The 22,551-nt window shown below is 39.0% G+C and overlaps 1 protein-coding gene across 10 annotated transcripts in view; it reads right to left on the bottom strand.

Moving 5' to 3' along the window:
• LOC106094741 (anion exchange protein 3) overlaps nt 1-22,551 on the bottom strand; it is a 189,428-nt gene that overhangs the window by 22,043 nt on the left and 144,834 nt on the right. For 7 of the 10 annotated variants that reach the window (XM_059362994.1, XM_059363008.1, XM_059363004.1 and 4 more), the window contains 2 exons: nt 21,546-21,686; nt 4,907-5,110 (listed from right to left, as the gene is read on the bottom strand). In XM_059362994.1, coding sequence (XP_059218977.1) covers nt 4,907-5,110; nt 21,546-21,686 — 345 coding nt within the window. The remainder of the gene's footprint in view (nt 1-4,906; nt 5,111-21,545; nt 21,687-22,551) is intronic. The other 3 variants (XM_059363013.1, XM_059363022.1, XM_059363009.1) reach the window with 2 other exon arrangements.

Genomic DNA, 22,551 nt, shown 5'->3' with positions numbered 1-22,551 from the left:
CCTTTAACAATGTGCATATGTTTGCTATTGAGCGGTCATTATGGGGTGCAGGTGTGGGTGATAGTTCGAAGTTTGTGAGGTCTACGACCTACTTTGATGCACTGGCTGTACTCGGCGATGGTATGGCCAGTTCTGACGTATGGCTGTCATGTTTGGTGGCCAGTGACGGATGATCACAGCTTTACCTGTTTAGGTAGACATTCCTGTGAATTGGACAGCACATTGAAAGATCTGCAGACAAACTTACAAGTAGGAATGGAAATAATAGGCTGCCGACTATATATTAGGATACCGACTCTCACGGAATGACTAAAGGGGCGAATTAGCTTTACGGATATTAATATATTTACAGATGGATCTAAGATGGAGAACGGGACCGGTTGTGGAATATATTGCGGTGAACTTGACATCAACGTCTCATTTCGAATGCGTGATGACTGCAGAATTTTACAGGCAGAGGTCTTGGCGATAACTAGGGCGGCAAAAATTATCCTTTCCAGAGGTATAAATCGATTTAACATCTGTATCTACAGCGATAGGCAAGCAGCGTTGAAGGTTTTAGTTAGCACGAGTATAAGAACTAAGGTTTTGTTGGATCGCTGTCGAGAGGTCTTAAATTGCCTTCATAGGAATCATAATCTGGCTTTATTCTGGGTTCCCGGACTTAAGGATATTATAAGAAATGAGAAGGCCGTGCTTGCGAGATCATGTATAGGCCTTGCTCTTGTGTCAATATTGGACATATACCCAACACTATCGAAAATTTTCAATGAAATAAGGGAGCGTTATAAGGATACATGATTAAATGGTTGGAATTCAACAGCCGGATGTGAACAAATAAAAGTTTTTTGTGAGATGAACGCTCGAAATCGAACAAAGATAGTCTGTTGTTAATGGAAAAGGCACATCTGAGTATTGTTATCGGAATTAAAAAAGGATATTATAAGTTAAGTAAACGTATGTCTCATATTGGCACTTGAAATGTAACATCTATCAGTGGTGTCATGAGATCGATAGGAGGAGAACTGAGAGGCGTAAATGCGTGCAGGATCAAGGCGTTTGATTTTTCATCTGGGTGACTCCAGAAAGTACGTTAAAAGACGGTTTGCTTTGAGAAGTGATTTCATCGGAAGGAGAAGAGGGAAGATGAGGAATCACAATGCGCTTTAATCTAGCCAACGTGGATGTCTAGACGACTAAGGTCTTGACAAGTAAATCCACCAAAGACCAGATATTAACACTGCGCTTAATTCTGGAAAGGCCCAAAAAAAGTCTAATCGACACCGACAGCCCTATACGTTCAAATGTATTTCAGGCCATGTCCCTGCAAAACTGATACGACTTTGCAGGATGATGCTGCTGATATACGCCCAGACAGGAAAACGGCTGTCGTGTGGTCTCTTTAATATTCTGCTGGAGAAGACTATATGAGATGCGGGTGTGAATATACATGGCACACTACTCACAAGAGAACATATGCTAATCGACTATGCAGATGACATCGATGTTATGAGTCGGTCACCGGAAGAAGCAGTTGCAGCCTTTGAAAGTATCGAAAGAGAATCAACGAAAGTGGGTCTGGCAGTAAACGGAGATAAGAAAAAGTGGATGATATCAACTTCCACAAATCCCTGTAAGCCCGATGAGATAAAGAAAATTAAGTAAGTGAGAAACTACAACATTGAGATAGTCAGCAACTTTATCCACCTCGGCACCGCCGTGATTGAAACAAATTACACTAGTTTTGAAATAAAACGAAGGATAATATTAGGTAACAGATGCTAATTTGGATTTAGCAAATAGTTCAGCAGAAAAACCACCTTCCGACATACGAAAATTATTAACCATGCTGATGTATGGCCCCGAAGCATGAGTATTTGCAGAAGAAGATGAAGCAGTACTTGCAATGTTTCAGAGAAAGATCTTTCCTAAAATATATGGACCGGTCCGCGTTCATAGATAATATAGGCGTCGTATGAAACACGCATAGAAAAAAACTCTTAGAAAAAAACAACAACCAAATTTATATGTGAAATTTTAAATTTTCAACAAATTTTAGCATTGAATCGAAGACATTATTTGTTGAAGTACGTAAGTAAGTCCCAACAAGAGACATGGCAGACAAAATTATTGAAAATTTGTGGACTTTCAATAAATTCTTTAGTTGAGGTAGTTCTTAAAATAGGCGTACTACCATATAGCCCACAAAATTCCCATGCCGTTCATGACTTGCAAACACAGGTTCGAGTCCCCCGGTCGGTCAAAAAAAAATTTTTTTTTTTTTTCATTAAACTTATTTCGAAAATTCAGCATGAAAAATATGAATTTCGTATTAAAAAAATAGAGTTTTTACCTTTTTTAAATTTAATTAATTGAGAAACTTATCGGTAAGAGATAAGATCATGAGTTCAATCCTCTGCGGCGCCAAAATTATTAAAATTTGTTTTTAAGGGTAATAGTGGAGAGTAGAGATAATAGTAGAGAGCAGTAAAACGAACGAGACAAAGCAGCAGCGCGAGCTAAACAAAGAAAATAAAAACATCACGGGCCGAAGAAAAGCATAAGCGGCGGCTAATTGTAGTTGTTGTTATATGTTGGACTGTAAAGAGTGCCTTGCAACAAAAAATTTGATCGTTGAGATTCAACATAAATTGTTACAAGAAAATTATAGTTAACAACTTCCATTGTACTTTTTTCAACCAAAGTTGTTGTTTTTCAAAATTATTTTTATCTGTGTGAGCTGTATGATGACGCATAGTTAAACGCATCAAAATACAACGTATGAGTAGCTAGGTCATGTTGTCAGAATAAATGAAGAAGCTCCAGCGAAGAAGACTTTTAAAGTCGATTGTTAAAGAAAACGCAGAAGAGGAAGACCAAAACTCCGACGGTGTGATCAAGTGGAGAAAAACATCTCAACTGGGTGTCAGAGATTGGAAGTTTTACGAAGTTTATATCTACCCCAGACTTATATTTAAATTTAAATAAAAGTTTTAAGTAAATTTTTAAAGTTGCTAATACAAGCTCTACAAAAATATAAAATAAAGTTACTTCAAACTATTTATTTTTCGAAAAGCCCCTTACATTTGTTGGGGTAACGCCAATATACAAAATGTAAACTACGTCAAACATGCACATTTATACTAAAAATAAAACAAGTAAAAGCGTGCTAAGTTCGGCCGGGCCGAATCTTATATACCCTCCACCATGGATCGCATTTGTCGAGTTCTTTTAACGGCATCTCTTCTTAGGCAAAAAAGGATATAAGAAAAGAGTTGCTCTGCTATTAAAACGATATCAAGATATGGTCCGGTTCGGACCACAATTAAATTATATGTTGGAGACCTGTGTAAAATTTCAGCCAATTCGTTTAAGAATTGCGCCCATTGGGGCTCACGAAGTAAAATAGAGCGAACGATTTATATGGGATCTGTATCGGGCTATAGACCGATTCAGAACATAATAAACACGTTTGTTGATGGTCATGAGAAGATCCGTCGTACAAAATTTCAGCCAAATCGGATAGGAATTGCGCCCTCTAGAAGCTCAAGAAGTCAAATCCCCAGATCTGTTTATATGACAGCTATATCAGGTTATGAACCGATTTCAACCATACTTGGCACAGTTGTTGGATATCATAATATACTTCGTGCAAAAATTCATTCAAATCGGATAAGAATTGTGCCCTCTAGAGGCTCAAGAAGTCAAGACCCAAGATCGGTTTATATGGCAGCTATATCACGTTATGGACCGATTTAAATCATACTTGGCACAGTTGTTGGGTATCATAACAAAACACGTCGTGCGAAATTCCATTCCAATCGGATAAGAATTGCGCCCTCCAGAGGGTCAAGAAGTCAAGACCCAAGATCGGTTTATATGGCAGCTATATCAGGTTATGGACCGATTTGAACCATACTTGGCACTGTTGTTGGATATAATAACAAAACACGTCGTGCAAAATTTCATTTCAATCGGATAAGAATTGTGCCCTCTAGAGGCTCAAGAAGTCAAGACCCAAGATCGGTTTATATGGCAGCTATATCACGTTATGGACCGATTTAAATCATACTTGGCACAGTTGTTGGGTATCATAACAAAACACGTCGTGCGAAATTCCATTCCAATCGGATAAGAATTGCGCCCTCTAGAAGCTCAAGAAGTCAAATCCCCAGATCTGTTTATATGACAGCTATATCAGGTTATGAACCGATTTCAACCATACTTGGCACAGTTGTTGGATATCATAATATACTTCGTGCAAAAATTCATTCAAATCGGATAAGAATTGCGCCCTCCAGAGGCTCAAGAAGTCAAGACCCACGATCGGTTTATATGGCAGCTATATCAGGTTATGGACCGATTTGAACCATACTTGGCACAGTTGTTGGATATCATAGCAAAACACGTCATGCAAAATTTCATCCCAATCGGATAAGAATTGTGCCCTCTAGAGGCTCAAGAAGTCAAGACCCAAGATCGGTTTATATGGCAGCTATATCAAAACATGGACCGATATGGCCCATTTACAATACCAACCGACCTACACTAATAAGAAGTATTTGTGCAAAATTTCAAGCGGCTAGCTTTACTCCTTCGGAAGTTAGCGTGCTTTCGACAGACAGACGGACGGACGGACGGACGGACGGACGGACGGACGGACAGACGGACAGACGGACGGACATGGCTAGATCGACATAAAATGTCACGACGATCAAGAATATATATACTTTATGGGGTCTCAGACGAATATTTCGAGTAGTTACAAACAGAATGACGAAATTAGTATACCCCCCATCTTATGGTGGAGGGTATAATAACCAAAATAAAAATATTAAATCCTTTAAAAGCGAAAAACAATATTTTCTGTAATAAAAAATGTGTTTTTTTTTTTCTTTCTAGTCACTTTAATAACTAAGGGATGTTGAACATTTACACCCATATACGACATTGTAGAGTGCCTACGGCATGATGGCTCAATGGCGACCGCTATTGGAGGAGGTGCGCTCAGTGTTTCACATATAGAGCGCCGTGTTTGTGCATTGCCGCGATTTCTCTGTTGCATCTGCATATGCTGGTGATTATTGTTTTCGCTTCCCAATAAAAGTAGCTAATTGTTATTGGTCATACATTGCGTGTTTTGCAATCGAAAAACAAAAGTCAATAATTACAAAATGGTTTTTAAATTTTTTACCGCAATTGCGAATTGTTTATAAAAATTTTGAAAAGGGAGAGACGAAAAAACGAAATGTAAGATAAATTGAAGCATACTTTCGAGTGGACAAAACAAAACATAAGTGAGTAAGTGCGTGAACTGTTTTTGGCTACTGGGGTTAACAAGGGAAGTATGCATGAAACTATGTGCGATTATTCGAAAAATTATAATATTTAAATCATTTCGATTTTAAAAATTAAAAAAAAACGATTGGAAAATAAAAATTTTAAATTTTTGGCATGGGAATATGCTTTTTTTTTTGATAAAAAGACGTTCACAGATATTGAATTTAATTTTGACAAGTAACAAGTAAAAGGCTGCTAAGTTCAGCCGGGGTGAATCTTTTAGACCATCCACCATGGATTCAATAGGTCAAGTTCTTTGCCTGGTATCTCTTTACATGCAAACAATGGATAATGGATTGATACGGAAATGACACCGAAATCATGGAATAATGACGTTGATCGGAATTTATGGTAAAGGAAGTCTTGGAAGTTTAAACCATTTAAGTCACCCGGACCTGATGGAATATTTCCGGCGTTACTGCAATAGAAGGCCGACTATCAGGCGACCCACCTGGCCAATAATTTCACAGCGTGTTCAGCATGTACTGTGAAGGCCTGGCAGGAGGCAAGCGAGATATTTATACCCAAGCCCGGCAAGGCAAGTTATACGCCACCAAAGGCCTACAGACCTACAAGCCTCACGTCCTTTCTACTCAAAGCCATGGAACGTATTGTGAATACTAATGCGATACCAGCGAACTGCTCAAATAAAATAGCATGCCTATGTCCTTTTATGCACGAGGTAGTGTTAAAAAAGGAATCCTTCAATCCCAAGACGACACATTGATCCAATCCTTATACCAGTACCGGGTGGACCTGGTCCTTAGAGACGGGATAAACCATATGCTAAGGAACAGATGGATAAATTGCGAGTCCCACGACATTAAAATATGGGAGATAGTAGCAAGAAAGTGAAAATCGCCACTTCTTTGGGTGACCACCATAAATAACCTATTACGGATGCTGACTGAGGGGAGATTTGATACCGTATGTTATCCAGACGATGATATAATACTTCTTAGGATTAAGGATCCGAACCAGCTATGCAGAAGGGCCGAAAGGGTCTTGCATATAGCATATGACTGGGCTAGACCCCGGGGTCTCAATGTTAACCCAGAGAAGGCAGAAATATGCCTAAAGGTGGGACAATTTAACGCACCGCGTTTCCTCAATAAGACGATTTCGATATCTGACAAGGTCAAATACTTAGGTGTGATCTTGGACAGGAAACTGAATTAGAAGTGTCACATTCAGGAGCGTACTGAGAAGGCTCACAGATGTTGGTCACTATGTAAACGTGCCGTAGGAACGAAATGGGGCCTCAGTCCGAGGATAGTCCACTGGCTTTCCAGAAGCGTGATTAGACCAATATTTACTTACGCCTCAGTAGTTTGGTGGGCTACTATGGAGAATAAGTGCATCGTAAGGACCATACAACAGATTCAGAGAACATGTTTTCTTGTCAAGGGCGAAGCGATGAGGACCACACCCACTAGGGCACTGGAGACTATTCTACCGACCGACATTTGCATACAGATTGAGTGTGAGACAGCCTCTATCAGCCTTAAGGCGATGGGCGAATGGATTGAGGATGGGAGCAGCTCATACTATCGCGGTATAATCGAGGCGACGATAGGAAACCTGGAAGGAAGGGAATAGGTTTCCGATCGGAGATAGAGTGCGAGGCACTGCTCTCACGGCACAGTCTTGGACTGACGGAAACCTAGTATTGCCATCTGGAATATCATGTTACACTGATGGATTAAAGCTAGAGGACAGAGTGGGCCTGGAGGTCTACATTGAGAACCCAAGGACTGACATCTGTTTAAGACTGCCTAACCATAATACGGTCCTGCAGGCGATGATCCGGGCGATCAAGGAATGAGTGAGGTCGCATGGTGCGAACGCGAGGACGTCGAGTATGAGCATCTTTACGGACAGTAACCAGGACGGTAAGGTCATGAACAGTCTTGCAGTGTAAGAAGGAGATTAACGCCTTCTCTGAGGATGGGAAAATCCACATTGTGTGGGTGCCGGGCCATAACGGAGTAAGGGGGAATAAAAGGACAGACGATTAGGCGGTAAAGGCCAGAGGACTGCCGACAATAAACTTGTTTAATCCGAAGCCGTTCGGGTCGACGCAGTCCGAGTTAAGGGGCGACGAACGCGCGTAGGATGACGAAAATTCTATGGGGTGATCCGGATCGCGAGAGGACGATGCTTTTACTGAATGGAAGTAAGGAGGAGGTCAGTATAGCTACTGGCACCATAACGGGACACATATTACTACGAGCTCAATTATGCAAAATTAGTGCGGCGAGTGATAACATGTATAGGGCATGTGGGCAAATCATGAGACGCCGGCGCATTTTCTATGTCATTGCCCGACTTTCGCGGCTAAAAGACACCGATGCACAATACCATACATGAACCAACTTAGGGGAGTGGTATGGAAAATAACTAAGGATTTTGTAAGTAGCACGGAATTCCTAACTTAAAATTTTCTTTTTCGAGTTTACTCTTTTTAGGGCGCACAACAAGCCGACTACTGACTAAGGTATATGTCCATAGTGGCATAGGGCGGATTAATATCCGCACCATCTTTTTAAACTAACATAACGGCTCAAAAAGCCAAATCGTAAGATCGTTTTATAGAGCTACATATATCAGCTACATAACAGCGAACGATATGGCCCATTTACAACTCCAGCCAACCTTCCCTAATAGGAAGATCGGTTTATAAAGGAGCTACATATATCAAAACAGCTACATATATAAAAACTTTCTAATGGGAAGTATTTGTGCAAAATTTCCAGCGCTTAAGTTAAAGCGAAAATTAGCGTGCTTTCGACAGACAGACGGATGAACGAAAGGACATTGATAAATCGACTTAGAATGTCAAGACGACAAAGGATATACATACTTTATTGTGCCTCAGATCAATATTTCGATGTGCTACAAAATTAATGACTAACTTAGTTTAACCCCTTCTTATGGTGGAGAGTATAAAATGGCATTAAGTTCGGCCGAGACGAACTTTGGCATACTCTTCAATTTTAATATACACTACCACTAACATGAATAGAACCTAAGACCCCATAAAGTACAAACATTCTTGATCGTCATGACATTTTAAGTTGATCTAACCATACCCGTCCGCCTTTCTGTCGAAAGCACACTAACTTTCGAAGGAGTAAAGCCGCTTGAAACTTTGCAAAAATACTTATTATTAGTGTAGGTCGGATGGGATTGTAAATGGGTCATATCGGTCTATGTTTTGATATAGCTGCCATATAAACCGACCTTGGATCTTGAGTCACAATAGGGCACAACATACGTGTCAAATATGGTCTGAATCGATCTATAGCCTGATAGAGCTCCAAAGACCATATTCATTATAGGCCAAAATTTAGCCCCTTCTTTAACACTCAAGGACATAGCTCGACCCATTTTGCAACATTTGGGTTTCTTATAACTTCTTTTTGCTTAAGGTACAGTTTTGTGAACGTTCATCAATAACTTTGAATCAAAGACAGATAATATCGTAGGATGTGCTATTCAAATGACCCAAATGTTTTACTTGAATGATTTTGTTTTGGTTATGTTGTTATAGCCACCACCGAAGTATGGGGGTATATTCATTTTGTCATTCCGTTTGCAACACATCGAAATATCCATTTCCGACCCTATAAAGTATATATAAAAATCTAAGACCATCTAGACATCTCCGTCCGTCTGTTGAAATCACACTACAGTCTTTAAAAATAGAGATATTGAGCTGAAATTTTGCACAGATTCTTTTTTTGTCCATAAGCAGGTTAAGTTCGAAGATGGGCTATATCGGACTATATCTTGATATAGCCCCCATATAGACCGATCCGCCGATTTAGGGTTTTAGGCCTAGAAAAGCCACATTTATTATCCCATTTTGTTGAAATTTGGGGCAGTGAGTTGTGTTAGGCCCTTCGACATCCTTCGTCAATTTGGCTCAGATCGGTCCAGATTTGGATATAGCTGCCATATAGACCGATCCTCCGATTTAGGGTCTAAGGCCCATAAAAGCCACATTTATTACCCGATTTCGCTGAAATTTGGGACAAATAGTTGTCTTAGGCCCTTCGACTTCCTTCGTTAAATTGTCCCAGATCGGTTCAGATTTGGATATAGCTGGCATATAGACCGATCCTCCGGTTAAGGTCTTAGGCCCACAAAAGCCACATTTATTATCCGATTTTGATGAAATTCGGGACAGTGAATTGTGTAAGGCCCGTCGACAACCTTCGTTAATTTGGCTCAGATCGGTCCAGATTTGGATATAGCTGCCATATAGACCGATTTCTTGATTGATGGTTTTGAGCCCATAAAATGCTCATTTATTGTCCGATGTCGCCGAAATTTGGAACAGTGAGTTAAGTTAAGCCCCTTGACATACTTCTGCAATATCGCACAGATCGGTCCAGATTCGGATATAGCTGCCATATAGACCGATATCTAGGTTTTAGGTTTTGGGGCCATAAAAGACGCATTTATTGTCCGATGTCGCTGAAATTTGACACAGTGAGTTTGGTTAGGCTCTTCGACGTCCTTCTTAAATTTTGCCCAGATCAGTTCAGATTTGCATATAGCTGCCATATAGACCGATCTCTCGATTTAAGGTTTACGGCCCATAAAAGAGGCATTTATTGTCCGATTTCGCCGAAATTTGGGGCAGTACTTTGTGTTAGGCTTTTCGACATGTTTATGCAACTTGGCCCAAATCGGTTCAGATTTGGATATAGCTGCCATGTAGACCGATATCTCGATTTAAAGTCTTGGCCCCATAAAAGGCGCATTTATAATCCGATTTCACTGAAATTTGACACAGCGACTTATGTTCGGCTTTTCGACATCCGTGTCGTATATAGTTCAGATCGGTATGAGGTATATGAGTATAAGGTATGAAATTTTCACCGAATTTTGATGAAAGGTGGTTTACATATATACCCGAGGTGGTGGTTATCCAAAGTTCGGCCCGGCCGAACTTAACGTCTTTTTACTTGTTTTTTACTTAATCTTATATATAAAAATCAATTTGTGTTTGTTTGTAGGTTTGTTTGTTTGTAAGTTTGTGTTTACCTTATAGACTCAGAAACGGCTGAACCGATTTTCTTGAAATTTTCACAGATGGTGCATAATTACCCCGTGGTGAAAATAGGCTACTATATTTTTTGATATCTGAAGGTGGGGCGAACCCGCCCCTTAGCCTAATTTTCAGAAACGCCAGATCTCGGAGATGGGTGGTGCGATTTAAGCGAAATTTTGTGTGCTCTCATATAAAGGGTGATTTTTTTGAGGTTAGGATTTTCATGCATTAGTATTTGACAGATCACGTGGGATTTCAGACATGGTGTCAAAGAGAAAGATGCTCAGTATGCTTTGAACGGCTTCTGGTTGCTCTTCACTCCAAATGCGGCAATTTTGCTTATTTACGTAGCCATTCAACCAGAAATGAGCCTCATCGCTGAACAAAATTTGTCAAAATTTGAACACATTTCGAACCGAACACTGATTTTGGTAATAAAATTCAATGATTTGCAAGCGTTGCTCGTTAGTAAGTCTATTCATGATGAAATGTCAAAGCATACTGAGCATCTTTCTCTTTGACACCATGTCTGAAATCCCACGTGATCTGTCAAATACTAATGCATGAAAATCCTAACCTCAAAAAAATCACCCTTTAGTACCCTAAAAATAAAAATTTGGTATCCAAATTTCGGATAGGGTACCTAGGGGGGCTGCTCCACCCTAAAACCTACCAAACGTATATTTAGACCAATCACGACAATTTGGACATATTTATCGACCATGGCAATATGGGACTCAAATGAAAGGTATTTGCGAGTAGAATACAAATCTGATATCCAAATGTGGGACCACGTTTCTGGGGATCCACCCCTTCCCCAAAACACCCCCCAAACTGGACTTATTTACTGACCATGGGTATATGGGGCTTAAATAAATGGCATTTAAATGCAGAATACGAATCTGATATCCAAATATGGGACTAAGTGTTTGGGGGGACGCCTCTCACCAAAAACTTCCCCCAAAGGCGACAAATTTACGACCATAGCAATATGGGGCTCAAATGACATGTCTTTGGGAGTAAAGCACGAATTTGATATCAATTATCGGGAAAAGTGTCTATGGGGCCACCCCACCCCCACAACACCACCCAAATAGTAAGTATTTTTTGAGTATTGCGATATGAGGCTCAAATAAGAGGGTTTTTAGAGTGGAACACGAATCCGATATATTTTTTTCCAGGCTAACTCACTGAGTGGCCACCCATTCCCCAAAACACCCCCAAGCCGGTCATGTTTGCCGACTATGGAAATATGGGGCTCAAATTAAAGGTATGTGGGAGTAAACCACGTATCTGATATCAACATTAGGGGCCAGCTGTCTAGCGGACGTCCCACCATCATAACAACCCCCAAATAGGACAAATTTGTTCACCAAGACAATTTGGGTCTTAAAGAGAGTGAAACTAAATATTCATAGTTCTTAGCGCCAATACCCCAAACCGGACATATTTGCTGACTTTTGCAATAAGGAGTTAAAATTAGATTTGAAAACGAATTTGATATCCAATTTTGAGGCCAATGGCAATATGGGGTTCAAAGAAATGATTTATAGATTTATAAGAATAGAGCACGTTGCTAATATATTTTCCGGGCTTAGTGTTTGGGCGACCACCCTAATCCCCAAAACACCTCTAAATCGGCCATATTCACCGACCATGTCAATGTGGAAATGAAAGGATTTTGGGGGTAGATCAAGAATTTATACCCACTTTCGGGACCAATTTTCTGGGGGTCAACCCTTTCCCAAAATACCCCACAAGCAGCAATTTTTTAGTGACCATCGCAAAATGGGGCTCATATAAAGGTATTTGGGAGTAAAATACGAATTTGATATCTAAATTGAGGACCATGTTTTTAGGGCACCACCCCTTCCCCAAAACACCCTCCAAAGAGTAAACATTTTTCGACCATGCCAATATGTTGGATTTAAGATTAGAAAACGAATTTCATAACCTATTGTAGGCCATGTGTTTGGGGGACGCCTCATCGTGTAAACTCCCCTAAACCAATGGCAATATGGGGTTTAAATAAATGGTTTTTGAAAGAGGGGCATGATGCAGATATTTTTTCAGGGCCAAGTGCCTGGGGGACCACCTCATCCCCGAAAACACCCCTAAATCAGATATCATGAGAGTAGCGGGCTAAAATAAAGTATTTTAAGAATGGAGTACACCTTACATCCAAACTAAAATTCGTATACCAATAAAGATCATATGGGATTCGGACAAAGGCACCTATATTGTTAAACAATTAGTCAAGCGATATACTATATTCGTAGCATTGTATTTCACTAAAATCTCTTTAATTAGCGAAAATAAACATTCCAAGGAAACTTTTGTTCCATATAAAGTAAAAGAAGGCGCAGCGGAGGGGGCCCGGGTCAGCTAATTATATATAAAAGGGAACAGTTGTTTAATATTTTATTTTGAAACTAGACAAGTTTTAAAAAATAACGATGTACTTTACATCACTCTCTACTACAATTAAAAAAAAAAAAAAAAACAAGTAAAAAGGAATTCAGTTCGGTCAGACCGAACTTTTGATACCCGCGACCTCGGGTTTATATGTTAACCACTTTAGCCATAATACGGAGAAAAATATATCATTTATTAATCCATTGCAGCTATTTTGAAATATGGTATACTAGCTGGACAGGGCCCGTTCCGCTGCGCCTTCTTTAACTCTCTTATATCTATTTAGGGTGGGGACACTTCGCCCTGAATGTGGACATCGTGCTACTGTAGCCTATGCCCACCTATGACGCTGAACGCCTGCGTTCGAATTCTGGCGGAACTTCGGATAAAATTTAAAGCGTTGTTTATACCCTCTTAATGCTGGCGACATTTACGAGGAACCATACCATGCATGGTCATGTACAAAATTCTCCCCAAAGAGGTGCTGCACTGCGACACACCGTACGGACTCGGCTATAAAAAAGGTGCCTTATCGTTGATAAACTCAATTTTAATCGGAAAGCACTCATTGATGTATGAAAAGTTTGCCCCTGTTGGGGTTCCTGGGCGAATTTTTACTCTACTCCCAAACGCCTTTCTTTTGAGCCCCCTGTAACTGTATTGGTAAATATTTCGGGTTTAGGGGGTCTTTCTGGTGTACTCACTTGGCCATCAAAGTAAATATAAGATTCGTGCTCTAATTTCAGAAACATTTCGTATGAGTCCCATAATGGCATGATCGGTAAATAAGTTGTGTTTGAAGGTGGGGTGGACCCCAGGGTCTTTGTCTCGAAAATTAATATAAATTTAGCGAAAATCAATAAATTTCCACCCCAAATAGCTTTTATAAAATAGGGAGGTATTTTGGGGTGGGGCGGCTCCCCAAATACATGGCTCTATAGTGTCCTGGGCTGTGCCCGCAGTACCCGTCCACAACAATAGAAAATATGTTTTTTTATACCCTCCACCATAGGATGGGGGGTATACTAATTTCGTCATTCTGTTTGTAACTACTCGAAATATTCGTCTGAGACCCCATAAAGTATATATTTTCTTGATCGTCGCGACATTTTATGTCGATCTAGCCATGTCCGTCCGTCTGTCTGTCTGTTGAAAGCACGCTAACTTCCGAAGGAGTAAAGCTAGCCGCTTGAAATTTTGCACAAGTGTGCAAAATTAGTGTAGGTCGGTTGGTATTGTAAATGGGCCATATCGGCCTACGCATATCAAAACGTATGCCATATAAACCGATCTTGGGTCTTGACTTCTTGAGCCTCTAGAGTGCGCAATTCTTATGCGATTGGAATGAATTTTTGCACGAAGTATTTCGTTATGATATCCAACAACTGTGCCAAGTATGGTTGAAATCGGTCCATAACCTGATATAGCTGTCATATAAACAGATCTGGGGATTTGACTTCTTGAGCTTCTAGAGGGCGCAATTCCTATCCGATTTGGCTAAAATTTTGCATGACGTATTTTATTTTTACATTTTTACAACTGTGTCAAATAAGGTTCAAATCGGTTCATAACCTGATATAGCTGCCATATAAACCGATCTGGGATCTTGACTTCTTGACCCCTAGAGGTCGCAATTATTATCCGATATGCCTGAAATTTTGTACGATGGATCCTCTCATGACCATCAACAAACGTGTTTATTATGGTCTGAATCGGTCTATAGCCCGATACAGATCCCATATAAATCGTTCTCTCTATTTTACTTCGTGAGCCCCAATGGGCGCAATCCTTAAACGAATTGGCTGAAATTTTACACAGGTCTCCAACATATAATTTAATTGTGGTCCGAACCGGACCATATCCTGATATCGTCTTAATAGCAGAGCAACTCTTTTCTCATATCCTTTTTTGCCTAAGAAGAGATGCCGGGAAAAGAACTCGACAAATGCGATCCATGGTGGAGGGTATATAAGATTCGGCCCGACCGAACTTAGCACGCTTTTACTTGTTTTTTTTTTTTAATTGTTAGAGTGCAAAAAATTTCGAACTAATCACATTACCAATCTTCGAGATCTGGTATTTTTTTAAATTAGGGTAATGAGAAGTGCTTTTTAGGGGAGACATTTCGACTGAAATATGGATATCAAATTCGCGTCCAGTCCCAAATCCCCTTACTTTGAACCCCATTTTGTCATGGTCGGTAAGTATGAACCGTTTGGAGGGTGTTTTGGGGCTGGGGAGGCCACCGGCACTTTGCCCTCAAAATAGATATCAAATTCATTCTTTACTCCCAAATACCGTTGATTTGAGCTCCATATTGATATAATCGGAAATAAAGTTCAGTTTAAGGGGTGACTTAGGGCGTACCCCCAAAATTGTTTTCTACTATTAAATACCTTTCATTTGAGTCCCATATTGCCATAATGGGTCAATTAATCTATTCGATGTATTTTTAGGAGGAAAAGAGCCACCTTGACTTGAACGCAAATTCTAATGTCATATTTTTAATCTACTCCCAAATATCTTTCATTTGAATCCTTTATAGCCATGATCGGTTGATATGCCCATTTAGGGTACTTGGTGGTGAGCCGACCTCCCACTTGGACCTAATTTTTTATGCCATATTTGTAATCTACTGCCGGATACTTTTCATTTAAGTCCCATATTGACAGGAACGTCGAATATTTCTGGTTAAAGGAGTTTTGGCGTTGGGGCGGCCCGCTGGGTACTTGGACCCAAAATTTAATATGATATTCATTTTCTAGTCTCCAATACCTTTCATTTGTGCCCATCAGTTCTTTTTTGGTTTTGGGTGGCGTTTTTGGTGTAAGGGGGAGTGTCAGCTACCATCCGATATCTAAAAATTATATAGCCTATGCTTCCTTTTTTTGATTCTACGGAACAAACAAACAAACCGCGTCTCATATAGTCATGATGGGTCATATACCCATTTGGGGAGTTTTTGAGGGGTGGGGTGACCCCCTGCATTTCGATCTGATTTTGAAAGCCAGATTCGTAATCTACTCCCGAATGCCTTTCAGTCTGTTTTTAGACATTTAGGGGTTTGGGCGACTTCTTGGGTACTTGGACCCAATTTTAATACCATATTCGTATTCTACTTTTCAATACCATTCATTTGATATCCATACTGTCTTTATTGGCCCACTCGGCCCACTATCGGCGGTATTTTTGGGGTAACGGGGAGGGTCTGCCCCCTCCCGATATCAAGAAATTTATATAGTCTATGTTTCCTGACAGACCAACCTACACAATCTGTGAACATTTCACGATAATCGGTTCAGCCGTTTTTGAGTCTATACGAAACAAACAAACAAAACAAATTGATGTCTATGTTGAGTGGTATAGCAAATACAATTCAAATATATAGATCTATCTAAACCATAAAAGGCACAGATGTCAAAACCTTACATAGGTCATTGTGACAAATTTCAGCGAAATCGGATAATAAATGTGCCTTCTATGGGCTCAAGACCTTAGATCAGAAAATCGGTATATAAGGCAGCTATTCCTGAGTACAGATCGTTCTGAACTACATAGGGCACAGATGTCGAAAAGCCTAACATAGGTCCTTGTGCTAAATTTCGGCGAAATCGGAAAGTAAATGCGCCTTTTATGGACCCAAGACCCTAAATCGGAAGATCAGTCTCTATGTCAGCTATATCCAAATAAATGGGGGCTATATCAAGATATAATCCCATATATTCGAACTTAACCTACCTATAGAAAAAAAGAATCTGTGCAAAGTTGTAGCTAATTATGCTCACTTTTAAAGCCTGTAGCGAGATTTAAGTAGGCATACGGACAGACATGGCTTGATCGGCTTAGATTTTTACGACAATCAAGAATACAAAGGGTGGTTTTTAGGCTATTATATTTTTAATAACACTGGTTTAAATAGCTCACGCACGTTTCGTATTTTGTTTCACTGTCAAACATCTTCAGTTTGGTCTATAATTTATCCATGAATCATCTTACAAACGAACAACGCTTGCAAATTATTGAATTTTAATATCAAAAAGACACATTTTGGTGCGGTTTAAGGGCTGGTGGCATCATTGAACAGTACTTCTTCAAAAATTATGCGAATCGTAACGTAACTGTGAAAGATAAGCGCTACCGTGAGAGGATATCCAATTTTTTTCCGGAAATGCAAGAGTTTGACTTGCTGCCACGTGGATTCAACAAGCGTTGCCACATGCACACAGCACCCGTAACAATGATCTTATTAAAAGGCGAATTCGGTGAAAATTTTATTTCACGTTCGGGACCAGTCAGTTGGCCGCCTAAATCGTGCGATTTTACCCCTTTAGACTATTTTTTGTGCGGCTGTGTTAAAGCTCATGTCTATACAGACAGGCCCGCTTCAATTGACGCATTGGAAGACAACATTGAAGCATTTGTTCGTGAGGTACCGGTCGAAATGTTGGAAAGATTATGCCAAAATTGGACTAAGCGGATGGATCATTTGGATGGATCTTTAAGAGGGTAAAACAGCTACATTGAACACGGGTGACGAAGAATTCAACACATCTAGCTGTGCCAAATTTCAGAGATACCGGGAAATAAACACTTTTGTTAGGAGCCCTTGAACTTAAATCGGGAGATCGGTATATATGGTAGCTATATCCAAATAAAGACCGATCCGGACCGTTTGATTGAGGATGTCGAGGGGCCTAACACAACTCTCTGTGCTTAATTGCACCGAAATCGGATAATAAATGTGGCTTTAATGGTTCAATGGGCATAACAACTTAAATCGGTAGCCCATCTTCGAATTTAACCTGTGCAGATTCTGGGCAAAGCTTCAGCTCAACATGTCTATTTGTTTATACTAACTTCGCCATTCCGTTTGTAACACATCGAAATATTGGTCTTAGGTCCCATAAAGTATATTCTTGATCAGCATAACATTTTAATTCGATCTAGCCATGTTCGTTCGTCCGTCCGTCTCCCCCTCTGACCGTCTGTCTGTATGTGGAAAGCACGCTAAGTTTCAAAGGAGTAAAGCTAGGCGCTTGAAATTTTGCACACATACTTCCCATCAGTTTAGGTCGTTTGGGATTGTAAATGGGTATCTGTACCAAAAAAGGTACTAACAATATAAATAAGTGAAGTGAATAAGGATATGCATACACCTAAACGGTATGTATTGGACATCTACAACTAGCAAATAGTTGTATTGGATACAACTAGCAAATATATGATGGGTGACTAAATGAACCTTTCAAAATTCGTACATTTTGGTATCAAAAACGTTTAAAATAGTACGTAATAGCTTATCTCCGTCCATAGCGAACGGCGATAGGTAGAATTAAACACTTTGTTAAAAATTATTGTGATCTTGAAAAAATTAAATATTCGGTTACAAATCGTACCAGAAGTGAAAGAAAACGTACTATAGTGCTGTAATTGGTACCATTTTGTATATTCTTTACTGATTGAGCTTAAGCTTTCATAATTAGGATATACACACCATGACAGTATGTATTGGACACCTAGGATATTTTCTTGAAATTCGTCTATTTAGGTACCAAAACGTACAAAATTTTACTTCCTATATGAACTGAGCTAGAGCTCTAAAAATTGGGATACACCAACACCTTGTGAGTATATAGGACCGACTAGCAAAATTTTCGAAATTCGTACATAATGGTACTAAACCGAACAAAAGGTACTTTCTTAACAGATTGAACTACGAACAAAATGGTACATTCTTTATAGATTGGGATAGAGTTCTGAAATTTGGGACCAGGGCACACCTTGGCAGTATAGAAGATTTTTTAATGTTAGTACTTTTTGGTACTAAAACGGACAAATTAGTACAGGTACATATCGAGAGTATATACCGATGGACTAGAAAAATTTCTTAAAGTTCGTCCATAAACTTACTAAAAGGTAAAATATGAAACTTTCTTAACAGATTAATCCACAGCTCTCAAAATTGGGATGCAGTAACCCTTTGACAGTATAGTTTAGGGGACAAAGTGATTATTCGAAATTCGAACACTTGAATACCAAAAGGTACTTTCTTTACGAACTGAGCTAGAGCTCTAAAATTTGGGATACAGGTACACCTTGAGAGTATATTTCGGCCGATTGAAGATTTTTTTTAATTCGTACTTTAAGCTATTAAAAAGTACAATATGGTACATTCTTAACAAATTTAATTAAAGCTCTCAAAATCAGCATGCAGCATTCCTAGATAGTTTGTTTAGGAGGAGATTTTTTTGGAAATTCGAAAATTTAGGTAGTAAAACGTACAAAATGGTTCTTTCTATAGGGATTGAGCTAGAGCCCTGAAATTTGGTATGCAGGCCCTGAAATTTGGTATGTGGCAGTATATATCGGGCGATTAGGAGAGTTTTTTTGATATAAGTACCTAGCTACTAATGATTTTTTTGAGGTTAGGATTTTCATGCATTAGTATTTGACAGATCACGTGGGATTTCAGACATGGTGTCAAAGAGAAAGATGCTCAGTATGCTTTGACATTTCATCATGAATAGACTTACTAACGAGCAACGCTTGCAAATCATTGAATTTTATTACCAAAATCAGTGTTCGGTTCGAAATGTGTTCATTCACCGTAACGTTGCGTCCAACAGCATCTTTGAAAAAATACGGTCCAATGATTCCACCAGCGTACAAACCACACCAAACAGTGCATTTTTCGGGATGCATGGGCAGTTCTTGAACGGCTTCTGGTTGCTCTTCACTCCAAATGCGGCAATTTTGCTTATTTACGTAGCCATTCAACCAGAAATGAGCCTCATCGCTGAACAAAATTTGTCGATAAAAAAGCGGATTTTCTGCCAACTTTTCTAGGGCTCATTCACTGAAAATGATTTGCAAGCGTTGCTCGTTAGTAAGTCTATTCATGATGAAATGTCAAAGCATACTGAGCATCTTTCTCTTTGACACCATGTCTGAAATCCCACGTGATCTGTCAAATACTAATGCATGAAAATCCTAACCTCAAAAAAATCAGCCTTTAAAACGTACAATATGGTACTTTATTTACAGATTGAGCTTTAGCTTTCAAAATTTGGTTCTTAATAGAATTTATCGGGCGACTAGGAGATTTTTTTCAAAAGCATGCATTTAGGTTCTAAAACGTATATTTAGGTACTAAACTTTATGAATTGAGTTAGATATTTGAAATTTTCAATACACATTGAGAGTATAATCCGGGCGACTAGACAATTTTTTTGAAATTTGTACATCTAGGTACTAAAGCGTACACATTGATACTTTCTTTACGGATTGAGCAACAGCTCTCAAAATTGGGCTACAATTTTTCCTTAACAGAATATGTCGAGCGACTTGAAGATTGTTTTGAAATTCGTACATGTAGGTAAAACGTGCAAAAGTACTTTCATTACGGATTGGGCAAAAGCTCTAAAAATTTGGAAACACTTACACCTAGACAATATTTTTTGGGCGACTTTTGATATAAGTACATCTCTGTACTTAATCGTACAAATTGTTACTTTCTTTACGGATTGATCTAAAGCTCTCTGCCAGTATATATTGGGCACTAGAAGAGTAGTCTGAAATACGTACCTTTTGGTAATAAATAGTTCAAAATAGGACATAATAATTCATCTTAGTCAAGAATGGCATCTTAAACAATAGGATAGAAAAGGACGTACGGGAAATGGGAAATATACATTTAGTACGATTTTAGGTACTGTTACGTATTTGCGGATTGAGCTAGAACCTTAAAATATGAGATACAGAATGGGCGACTAGAAAGTTTTTTCGTACATTCAGGTCCTAAAACGTTCAAAATGGTACTTTCTTTGCGGATTAGATTAGAGCTCACAAAATCGAGATACAGCTACACCTTGATAGAACATATCGTGCGACTAGAGGTTTTTTCTTGAAATTCGTCCATTTGGGCTCTAAAACTTACAAAATTTTACTTTCTATACGGATTAGGCTAAAGCTCTTAAAATTGCAGTACAATTAAACCATGAGATTGGGTGTGCCGTCGGGGCAGCGAAGCAACCAGGCTAGTATTAATATAAAATAGTTTTGTTTGGATTAGTTGTTTTTAATTCTATTTATATTTATTCAATATGAAAAAAAAAACACTCGTCATCATCTAAATGTTAGTTTATACTAATAAATACTTGTATTACATTTCATAATTTCCGATTAAAAACTGTTTTAAATTAAATATAAAAACGCCCGATGGACAATACAATACTAAAAAAATGATATAAACCACATTGATCCAATATATATGTATGCAGCAATAAATAGCAGAACAAAAGCAATTTGTTTAAGTGCCAATTAAGATGAACAAAGGAATGACTTACTTTAAATATTAAATTAAAGCGAACGCGAAGCATGAGTGAAGGATATAACTATGATTAATGGAAGAGCTGCGAGGAATAACAACAAAAACAATAACGAATGAAGGAGCTTCAAGTATCTGCTGCAGTGAGTATGAATATTTATGGATGTATGGCAACGCTGTTAATATTTTATGCCCATATTGAAAATGATTGATGCACGAACATGTATGTATTGTATGTATGTGGGTAATGCAAGAAAAGACTATCTACGGACTTTTTCCATTAAATGGACAGTTATGAGGATAATGAAAATGCATTGTATTACACCATATATACTTCCTTATATCACATGTGTATGTAGATGGACAGTTTTTGGGTTAAGTGCAATTAAATCGTTGAATTACCTGTAAACTCGTGTAGCTGTTGTACTTTCGCTTGGTAAAAGGAAACCCGCTCTGGTTTTCATTAACATGACGATGGCGTAAGAGTAGCGAACGCAATACGGACGGTTTATCATCTGTGTGAATTAAATCATCCACGACCATCTGGAATAAAAAGTCGATAAGAAACACAATCGCATAAGTAATCTATGGTTATTGTAAGAAGAATAGAAATTGATAACAACTTAAAAATTAAGAGAAATAAAAAACGAAAACCAATTAACCGCCAAGCAAAGTTGGCGAACTAGCTAACGTTTAAGTGGTTAGGTCATTTAGGCATTTTCGTCCATTGTGATATCACAGGAACATGAGAAGGAAGATGCCTTCTAGTTCCCACCGTTAACCATCCAAAGGCAAATTTGCCCATGAACATTGCATTAAGAAGCAGGGGCAAACTTCTCACATATCAATGAGTGCTGTCCGACTCAAGTTTAAGCTCAATTTATAGACGTGTCCGAACGGCAAGACACATGCGACACCTCTTTGGGGAGAAGTTTTTACATGGTAAAGTACCTCTCAAATGTCGTATTGGGAGGGGTTAACCACCGCCGAAAATTTGTATATCCACCAACGAAAATTGGGGTATATTTGTTTTTTCATTTCGTTTGCAACACATCGAAATATCCATTTTCGATCCTATAAAGTATATTATTGATCGCTTTTAAAAAATCTAAGACGATATAGCCATGTCCGTCAGTCTGTCTGATGTTGGATAAAGCTGCCATAAAGACCGATCTCCCGATCTAAGGTCTTGGGCCTATAAAATGCTCATTTATTTTCCGATTTCGCTGAAATTTGGGACAGTACGTTCTGCTAGGACCCTCAATATTCTTGTTTGTTTTGACTTAGATCGGTCCAGACTTCGATAAAGATGCCATATAGACCGATCCCTTTAAAGTCTCGGGCCCATAATATGCGCATTTATTGTCCGATTTCGCTGATATTTGGGATAGCGAGTAGTTTTAGGCTC

Source organism: Stomoxys calcitrans, chromosome 1, assembly GCF_963082655.1.
Source record: "Stomoxys calcitrans chromosome 1, idStoCalc2.1, whole genome shotgun sequence".
NCBI lineage: Eukaryota > Metazoa > Arthropoda > Insecta > Diptera > Muscidae > Stomoxys > Stomoxys calcitrans.
The sequence above is the reverse complement of the archived record's forward strand: the minus strand, read 5'-3'. Positions and strand labels throughout refer to the sequence as shown.